General features: G+C 49.8%; 1 protein-coding gene across 1 annotated transcript; it reads right to left on the bottom strand.

Moving 5' to 3' along the window:
* Positions 1-638: 638 nt before the first annotated feature.
* LOC310887818 (olfactory receptor 14C36-like) lies at positions 639-1,878 on the bottom strand. The gene has a single exon (XM_083813996.1). It carries the CDS (start codon positions 1,763-1,765, stop codon positions 689-691), a length of 1,077 nt encoding a protein of 358 aa, XP_083670122.1. The 5' UTR covers positions 1,766-1,878; the 3' UTR covers positions 639-688.
* Positions 1,879-10,358: the final 8,480 nt, after the last annotated feature.

Here is a 10,358-nt window from a genome sequence, read left to right as displayed (position 1 = left end):
TATCCAGTCTATGAAATTTCACCAGAGGTATAAGAACCAGTTCATCATACTGTTTTCCCTATGCCTACTGTGTTTCCTGAAGCTGCAGAGATCTTCTTTGCCTGTTCCCTCCCAGATTTAGCACCTTATCTCTGGGTGGCTCCACCTGGGACATGCCTGTGCTCTATGGGCTGCACGCTGTACTGACTCCCTGGCACGCACTGTCCCTGCCAAACTCTTGACCTCTCCTGGCAGCTCCTGCTTCCCTCCAGACAGACGCCTGCCTGCCATCAGCCCTCTCGCATATTGTGGACAGAGGCAGGTGAATTCACCATCACTGCGGGTGCTGGCCAAAAACAGGGAACAATCACAGGTGCACCCTGACAGAGCTGCTGTGCCAGGACCCTTCTCCTGCACACTGCCACGTGCCCCTGAAGCCCCACCACAGGTCTACTAGGAAGGATATCAGGCAAGTGAGACAATGCATGGTCTTTTCTTTTATTAAAATACACAGAAAGCCTGACCCACCATTTATACAAAGACTTGGAGTCACATGAGACAGGTGCATACAATGCAAGAAGGTATGAACAATGATATTTCTTTGTGGGAAACACTATAAGAAGTAAAGCAAAGTAAAAAAAAAAAAAAACAAAAAAAACAAAAAAACAAAAAAAAAAAACAACATTTCTGGGTCTTTATAAAGTTAACATTAAGAAGACGGGCAGTTTACTCCTTCTGAAAAACCTCCAGTCATCACTTTCCACACTACATCCTTCAGCTCCTTGTTCCTCATGCTGTAGATCAGGGGGTTCACTGCTGGAGGCATCACCGAGTACAGAACTGCCATCAAAAGATTAAGGGAGGAGGAGAACATAGAGGGGGGCTTCAGGTAGGCAAAAGAGGCAGTGCTGATGAATAGGAAGACCATGGCCAGGTGAGGGAGGCAAGTGGAAAAGGCTTTGTGCCGTCCCTGCTGCGAGGGGATCCTCAGCACAGCCCTGAAGATCTGCACGTAAGAAAGTACAAGGAAAACAAAACACCCAGATGCTAAACAGACACTAGCCAAAATAAGACCAACTTCTCTGAGGTAGACATCAGAGCAGGAGAGCTTGAGGATCTGCGGAATTTCACAGAAGAACTGATTCAGGGCATTGCCTTGGCAGAGGGGGAGGGAAAACGTATTGGCAGTGTGCAGCACAGCATAGAGAAAGCCACTGCCCCAGGCAGCTGCTGCCAGGTTGACACAAGTTCTGCTGGCCATTATTGTCCTGTAGTGCAGGGGTTTGCAGATGGCAATGTAGCGGTCATAGGCCATGATGGTGAGAAGAGAAAACTCTGCTGAGATGAAGAAGAAAAAGACTTGTGCAGCACATTCCAAGTAGGAGATGGCTGTGGTGTCCCACAGGGAATTGGCCATGGCTTTGGGGACAGTGGTGGTAATAGTGCCCAGGTCGAGGAGGGTGAGGTTGAGGAGGAAGAAGTACATGGGGGTGTGGAGGCGGTGGTCACAGGCTACAGCTGTGAGGATGAGGCCGTTGCCCAGGAGGGCAGCCAGGTAGATGCCCAGGAAGAGCCTGAAGTGCAGGAGCTGCAGCTCGCACGTGTCTGTGAATGGCAGGAGGAGGAACTCGTTGGGGAAGCTGCTGTTGGACATTTGCTGCCTCGGGGCATGCAGACCTGCTCTAGGAGAAGAAAGAAGTGAGAAGTTCGGCAGACTTCTCTGAGCAAAACCCAGTCCTCCTTCAGAGATACTACTATTCCCTGTGTGGAATGAGGAATGAGTCATCTCATTCAACAACCCTCCCAAGTGAATGACAGTGTGCCTGACAGTGTAGAATGCAGTTTGGGCACATAGTTCACCAGCAGTCCAGTTCAGAACAGAAGCTTACACCCACCTGCACCCTAGACAAAGAGAGTAAGAGAACCTCACACACATGGAGAAATAAGAGAGAATACCACAATACTCCAACCAGCTGACAGAGGGAAAATCAGATGGGCACGCAGTGAAGCCTTCACTCTACCAAGCTTGCATGCCGCCTAGAGAAGTGACACTGCAGGGCAGGTACTCTTAGCCTTCTCGTTGTGTATCACCTTGCAAGACTCAGGCTCCTCTCCTCTCCTGGAGGTCCAGCTGAGAAGGAGGTGGCTCATACCCTAAAGCCCCTGAAGGCAGAGGCTGTGCTGGGTGTCAGAGGAGAGCAGGGGGTTGCTGCAGGCCTGGCAGGGAGTGCAGAATCCCCCCTCCCTTGGTGTTCCAGGCAGCAGCTTCCCTGTCCCCACATCTCCCTGCCATTGCTCACAGACCCTGTCCCACCTGCTGGGTACTCAGCTCTGCCATGCAGACACCTCCTGTCCCAGGACACTTTTCTGGGACATATTCCTGTGCTCGGTGGCTAAGGAGCAGCTCTGACCTGTCCTGAGAGCCCTTCAGGGCAGGAAAGTGAAAGAGAAGACTTAGGAGGAGGAGATTTATGGCAGATAATCCCTGCTCTGGAGCTTGTCATTCTCCTCTTCTCCAAAGAAACCATGAGAGTCCTCCAGAAAGATCCCAGAGGCTGTGGGATTTGCCAGTAAATCAGAAGATGGCACCAGGAACAACAGCTGCACTGCCCTGCAGCCAGACACTTACCCTGTTCAGGGCTGGGAAGATTTCTCCCGCAGTGAGCTCTCAGCATGCCCCCTCCACACTGCCTTTAACATCTCCCTCCCTTCTCTCAGCCGCCCTTGTCCCCTGCACGCAGTGCCCCCAGCCCTGCTGTGCTGTGCAGAGGAGCTGCTCGTGGGCAGAGCTGTCTCTGTGCAGCGCTGCCCGCTTGCCAGGAGCTCCCCTTGGGCCCAGGAGCCTGTCCCAGCTCAGCAGCACAGGGAGCTCTTGACAAGTCCCTGGGCCTCCGGGGGAATCAACTTTGAATCAAACTGATGCAATCACTGTTTTTCCTTCTGTCAGCTAGAGACACCTATTTCCAGTGCTATCTTTTCTCCTATATCACAATAGGAGTTCGTTATGGGAATCTTTTTTTCCTCTCCTGTTATTATTTAGGACCCCCCCAATTTGTATTCTATTTATTTCAAACACTTGTTAATATTCAGGAGAAGGAATTTTTTTTTCACAGCAAACGAAATCGCTCTGTCTACACAGACTACACAACCCAGCAAGCTCATAGAATCATAGAATGTTTGGGGTTGGAAGGGACCTTAAGGTCTAGTTCCAGTCCCTGTGAAATGGGCAGAGTCGCCTCCCTCTAGAACAGTTTGCTCAAGGTCCCATCCGACCTGACCTTGGACACTACCAGGGAAGAGGCATCCACCACTTCTCTGGGCAACCTGTTCCAGGGTCTTGCCACTCACTGTGTGAAGAATTTCTTCTTTAGATCTGATCTAAATCTACTCTCTTCTCGCTTAAAAGCACTGCCCCTTGTCCTATCACTACACTCCCTGATACAGTCTCTCCACATCTTTCTCCTATTTTTCTCCCCCTCTTCTGTTAAGAATGGGGAGGGAGAGAGCAGCTGTGTGGTGCTTGCCTACCTCCTGGGGATAAAGCACAACACAGCCAGGGACACAAACCTGACCGACAAGTGTTAAAGGAGACAGTGAGGGAGCCAGACCTGGTCAGTCACACTGACTGGTGGGAGCATGGGAGAGAGAGAAAACATTTCTTCCAGTTATCTGACCAGGAACCTTGTCAGTTGGGAAACCAAGGGAAAAGAGCGAATACTGGTAAAAGGGCATGTCCTATGAGGAGAGGCCTAGGACACTTTGGGTTGTCTAGTCTGGAGAAAAGAAGGCTGAGTGGCGACCTCATTGTTCTCAGCAACTTCATGAGGAGGGCAAGTGGAGAGGGAGGTGATGATCTCTTCTCCCTGGTAACTGATCACAGAACTTGTGGGAATGGCACATAGCTGCACCAGGGGATGTTCAGACTGGACGCACGGTAAATTTTCTGTATTCTGAGGGTGGTCAAACACCGGAACAGGCTTCCTTGAGACCTGGTTGTTGCCCCAGGTCTGTCAGTGTTCAAGAAGCATTTGGACATTGCCCTCATTAATATGCTGTAACTTTTCTTTAGCCCTGAAGTGGTCAGGTAGTTGGACTAGATGATCTTTGAATGTCTCTTCCAACTGAACTATTCTGGTCCTGTCTAGTCTAGTCTAGTCTAGTCACTACACACGTGTGTAGGCCCCATTTACATATTGGAAGGCCACAATAATGTCTCCTGGAGTCTTCTTTTCTTCAGGCTAATCCCAACTCTCTCAGCCACTCTCCACAGGACATGTATTTGGTGTGCCTTTGGTAGTCAGATGGTAGGCTGCAGGGGGTGCTGGATGGTGAGGAACATCAATTTGAACACTTTGGGTTAGCTCTCCTGGCTGTGTACCATCACAATGTCCTGCACAACTCCAAACTACATGGCGTGGGGGCAGTATGAGAAACAGAAAGCCTTCATGCTGTGCAGACACACTCCATGACTGTTCCTAAACCCTCTCAAAGCCAGTTTCCTCCTGCACTAAAACACTTCTGCCCTGGAGAACCCCTGTGCAACAGCTGTCTTGAAGAGTGTTTGTTCTGTTTTCATCTTTCCTTTAACATGTGACCAAGTCTTGGAAGACAGAAGATGCTCCAAAAGGCTTTGTCTGGAAGGCAAAGTTGAGGCTGAGCTGAGACATAAATAAAAAATATTCATTTATTGAGTTATTTAAACAACACTAAAAAATGTATTTTTCTTTTATTGATGGTGTGAGGAATGATGGGAAATATGGCATTTGCCTTTGCAAGTAATGCTTCTTGGAGCTAGGAGGCACATTCTGCTACTCACCAGGGTTGATCCAAGATGACCAAGAGTGGCCGTGCAAGGACATCAGCCAGCTCCCTCTGCTGTCATGGGTGAATCCCATCAGGTCCCATAGACCTGTTTATCCTATTTGGTCAAGTATGCCCTGACCTGATCCACTCCCACCAAGTGTACATCTTCCTTGCCCCAGACTTTACTCCCATTCTCTGTGACCTGGGATTCCCAAAGGCCAGACTTGCCAGTACTGACTGAGGTGAAGAAGGAATTCAGTACCTCTGTTTTTCCTTGTCCTGTGTCAACAGATCCTGGGCCTCATTCAGCAGTGGGTCCACATATTCCCGAACCTTCCTTTTGCCACCTATGTATTTCCAGAAGCCCTTCTTACTGCCTTAGACATCCTTGGCCAAATTCCATTGGAGTCAGGCTTTAGTTTTCTGATATTCTTCCCTACATGCTCAGACAAGGCCTCTGTAATCCTCCCAGGTTATCTGTTCTTCTTTCCACCATATCTATACTTCTTTTCTGTGTTGGAGTTTGGCCAGCATCTTCTGGTTCATCCATGCAAGCCTTCTGGAATTTTTACCTGACTTCCTCTCTCTTAGAATGGACTGCTCTTGATGTTGGAGCAGGTGACCTTGGAATATTAACAAGCCTTCTTGGACTGCTCTTCTCCCCAGGGCCTTATCCCACAGTGTTCTTCCAAACAGATCGTTGAATAGGCCAAAGACTGCTTTCCTGAAGACCAGAGCTGTGAGCTTGCTTTTTCTGAGCTACGCGGTCCTCCCACAGGATCAACTCCACCATCTCCTGGTCACTGCAGGGAACACTGTTGACTCTTCTGAACTTACCATGAACCACAGCCCCCAGATCCCTTTCTGCAGGGTTATGCTCCATCCACATGTCCTCCAGTCCATACGTACATCCAGAAATATACTGTTCCAGGAGCAGAATCTGGATTAGTTCTTGTTAATTTTTATATAGCAGGTGACTGACCAGTCTTCCAGTCTATCAAGATCTCTCTGTAAGACCTCTCTACCCTCAAGGGAACTGATGGAGCCTCCTAATTTAGTAGATGTAGGGCACTCCACTTATGTGCCTAAGCTCTCAAACTCCTGTTTTTTCTCTCCTCCGTCCTTTACTTATCCCTTGATGTATCTGTCAAGGAACAGACCAACCATTTCCAGAGTGTGCCTGTCAGCAGTACACTGTGATTCTTGGAGAGCAGTGTAACCTCCACCAATGGCCCTCAGGGGCTGCAGAGACAGACTGAAAGCAAATCCATTTATTGCCAGGGATGCCCATCCCAGTTCTCTCTCTATTTGTCCTTGCAGACAACAAGGTTTGCTCACTCTGTTGGCAGCCCTTTTCATGTTTAAGTTCCCATCTTCTGCTTACTCCGGAATGTCTCTGCTCTGAAGAAAACATTTGGCATACACAAGATATTGGGCACTTGTTACCAGGCTTCCCTAAGGAAAAGACTGTCTGGCCTGTTTTGCCAGTGACAATAATTGCTGAATGATCTTCCTGTCCTTATTATAATCCTTGAGCCTTTTTTCATTGTATTTTCTCCCCCTTTCCCTTTGAGGAGTGGGATTGAGAGACCAGTTGTGGTGGGGCTCAGCTGCCCAGCTGAGTATAACTACCACATATAGGGGGAAAAAACAAAATAGGTCAAAGGGCTGGAAGGTATGCCCTGTGAGGAGAGCCTGAGGACACTTGAGTTGTCTAGTCTGGAGAAAAGTAGGCTGAGCGCTGACCTCACTACTGTGGACAACAAGTTCCTGAGAAGGGGAATTGGTGTTGGAGGTGACGATCTTTTCTCCCTGGTAACTGTCAGGATGTGTGGGAACAGCACAAGGCTGCAAAAGAGAGATTCACACTGGACACTGGGAAACACTTCTTTACTGTGAGGTTGGTCAAACACTGGAACGGACTTCCTAGAGACCCGGTTGATGCCCCAGGCCTGTCAGTGTTCAAGAGGCATTTGGACAATGCTGTCACACATAGTCTCTAACTTTTGGTCAGCCTTCAAGAGGTCAGGCAGTTGAACTGGATTAACTATTGAACTATTGAACTTTTCTTTTTTCTTTTCTTTTCTTTTCTTTTCTTTTCTTTTCTTTTCTTTTCTTTTCTTTTCTTTTCTTTTCTTTTCTTTTCTTTTCTTTTCTTTTCTTTTCTTTTCTTTTCTTTTCTTTTCTTTTCTTTTCTTTTCTTTTCTTTTCTTTTCTTTTCTTTTCTTTTCTTTTCTTTTCTTTTCTTTTCTTTTCTTTTCTTTTCTTTTCTTTTCTTTTCTTTTCTTTTCTTTTCTTTTCTTTTCTTTTCTTTTCTTTTCTTTTCTTTTCTTTTCTTTTTTTCTCTTCTCTTCTCTTCTCTTCTCCTCTCCCCTCCTCTCCCCTCCTCTCCCCTCCTCTCCCCTCCTCTCCCCTCCTCTCCCCTCCTCTCCCCTCCTCTCCCCTCCTCTCCCCTCCTCTCCTCTCCTCTCCCCTCCTCTCCCCTCCTCTCCTCTCCTCTCCCCTCCTCTCCCCTCCTCTCCTCTCCTCTCCTCTCCTCTCCTCTCCTCTCCTCTCCTCTCCTCTCCTCTCCTCTCCTCTCCTCTCCTCTCCTCTCCTCTCCTCTCCTCTCCTCTCCTCTCCTCTCCTCTCCTCTCCTCTCCTCTCCTCTCCTCTCCTCTCCTCTCCTCTCCTCTCCTCTCCTCTCCTCTCCTCTCCTCTCCTCTCCTCTCCTCTCCTCTCCTCTCCTCTCCTCTCCTCTCCTCTCCTCTCCTCTCCTCTCCTCTCCTCTCCTCTCCTCTCCTCTCCTCTCCTCTCCTCTCCTCTCCTCTTTAAAACTGTGCAGTGCAGTTGTCCAACTCAGGGGCAGGACTTGGGGTTTGTCCTTGTTGGATATCATGTAGTTTTGATTGGCCTATCCCTCCAACATGTTTCCTATTGCAAAAGAGAGTACTATCAGAGATGGTGTTGAAAACCTTCCTGGAATCCTGGTACATGAGACCCACTGCTCTCCTTTTCCCACAGATGTGGTCATTTCATCCTAAGAAGTAACGAAATTGATCAGGTATGATCCACCCTGGGTACACTCACCTTCTCATTCGAACCCTCAGAAATAGGATCCAAGAGGATACGCTCTGGAACATGCTCCTCAACCTAAGGAAGTTTCCTAAGAACCTCAGCTCTCCTTATGGAACATGACTCAATTTTGTCTGCTGCTCAGAAAAATACTAGTGGGCAGTAAAAAGATTCAGTGGTCCTAAATGTAGGCATCTGCTCTCATTTCCATTTCCCCAAGAAAATCTCCCTACACTTAAAAATGATGTCTACAGATGTTTTCTGACTCTGAGAATTAATTCATCAGAGTGTGAAGATAGCTAGATATGTCCTTGACCAGCTCTGGCACCTCCAAGATCACCAGGGGTCTTCATCTGAACAGCTCCCTCCTGGTCTCTGTCTCCATTAAATGTTCTGAGAGCTGAGACAAGCAGCTTACATGCAGATGCCTGGTTTGTGCCTACCTGAAATAAGGCAAGAGGAATCCCAAATCCTATGGGCTTGTATGAGGCAAAGGAGGGTGCTGAGCCCCCTTGTAGCCTCTGGACTGCCTTGCTTGACTCAGCTGAAACCCTTCCCTCAGCAGAGTGAAGGGTGATCCCTCCGTGCCCTTGCCTGGGTGTCCTGCCTAAATGCAGGACATGGAGGAGTGATCCTTGGGGTTCAAACTTTTTTCTGATATCAGGAACAACAGTGCTGGAAATGGACGGAAGGAACATCAGTGACTGCTTCAGTCTGTTTCAAAGTCGATTGCCCTGGAGGCCCAGGGACTTGTCAAAAGCTCCCTGTGCTGCTGAGCTGGGCTGGGCTCCTGGGCCCAATGGGAGCTCCTGGCAAGCGGGCAGCGCTGCAGAGAGACAGCTCTGCCCACGAGCAGCTCCTCTGCACAGCGCAGCAGGGCTGGGGGCACTGCGTGCAGGGGACAAGGGCAGCTGAGAGAAGGGAGGGAGATGTTAAAGGCAGTGTGGAAGGGGGCTGCTGAGAGCTCAGTGTTGGAGAAATCTTCCCAGCCCTGAACAGGGTAAGTCTCTGGCTGCAGGGCAAGGCAGCTCTAATTCCTGGACCATCTCCAGATTTGCTGGCAAATCCCACAGCCTATGGCAGCTTTCAGGAGAACTCTCAGAGTTTTTTTGAATAAGAGGAGAATACAAGTTCCAGAGCAGGGATGACCTGCCCAAGCTGACAGAAGGACAGGAGATGAGGGTTCCTTATCGTGGTGCTGGCTGCAGGCTGTGCAGCCTGGGTGCAGGTAGGGGTGGCCAGGGCTGTGGTGCAGTGCAGGGTCCCTGCTGTGCCCCAGGGGCTGTGTGCCGGGGCAGGGCCTCTGCCGCCTGCCAGGCTCAGCACTCAGCCTGCCCGGGGAGCTGCCCAGGGCGCTGTGGGGAGAAGCTGTGGGTGGAAGAAGTCCCTGGAGCAAGGCAGGACAGGGCAGGGCAGGGTCCTGCTGGTGCCCAGATGTTGCTGCCTGGGGCAGGCTGCTCATAGGTCTACAGCACCCCCAGAACATCTCAGAGTGGACTCCTCAACTTAGAGGTCAGAGCAAGGGATACCTGAAGGGAAACATTTTATACTTTGCGATCTCTCCTCTTGCTTTGCTGGGTGGCAGTAGGAGGTGGGAATTTATTCCTATATTATTATAAAGGCCTTGTGTCACCAGTTCTAGTTACCTCCTGTTAGGTCAGAGCTGCTCCTTAGCCACTGAACATGGGGAGTTGTCCCTGAAAAGTGCTCTCGGACAAGAGGTATCTGCAGGGCAGAGCTGAGCACACAGCGGGTGGGACGGGGTCTGTGAGCAATGGCAGGGAGGAGATGTGGGGACAGGGAAGCAGCTGCCAGCAGAGACAGCTCCAGGCAGCAGAGACTTGGGCAGGGAGGGAGAGGGAGCTGCTGCCCGAAACACCAAGGGAGGGGGGATTCAGGCACTGCCAGCCAGGCCTGCAGTGCAGGCACCTTCTCTACAGCAGCCCCCTGCCCTCCTCTGACACCCAGCACAGCCTCTGCCTTCAGGGGCTTTAGGGCATGAACCACCTCCTCCTCAGCTAGACCTCCAGAAGAGGAGAGGAGCCTGTGTCTTGCAAGGTGATACACAACACTGAGGGTAAGAGTCCCTGCCCTTCAGTGTCGCTTCTACAGTTGGCATGCAATCTTGGTAAGGTAAAGGCTTCACTCTATGCCCATCTGCTTTTCTCTCTGTCAGCTGGTTGGAGCATTGTAGTATTCTTTCTTATTTCTCCACCTGTGTATGGTTCTCCTACTCTCTTTGTCTAGGGTGCAGATGGGTGTAAGCTTCTGTTCTGATAGAGTCTGTTGGGGCCCTGCCCTGAGGGTGTCTTCTTGGGAACAAAGTGCCCAAACTCCATTTTAAACTGTCAGGCACACTGTCATTCAGTTGGTAGCGTTGGAGAATGAGCTGACTTATTCCTCACTCAGCTCAGGGAACGTTGAGTTCTCTTAGAGAAGGAGGGGGTTTTGCTCAGAGAAGTCTGCCTAACTTCTAATTGTCTTTTCCTCTGGTGACAGGTCCACATGGCCAGAGGCAGCAA

The sequence above is a fragment of the Anser anser genome, assembly GCF_964211835.1.
Source record: "Anser anser genome assembly, chromosome: 29".
NCBI classification, from domain to species: domain Eukaryota; kingdom Metazoa; phylum Chordata; class Aves; order Anseriformes; family Anatidae; genus Anser; species Anser anser.
The sequence above is the reverse complement of the archived record's forward strand: the minus strand, read 5'-3'. Positions and strand labels throughout refer to the sequence as shown.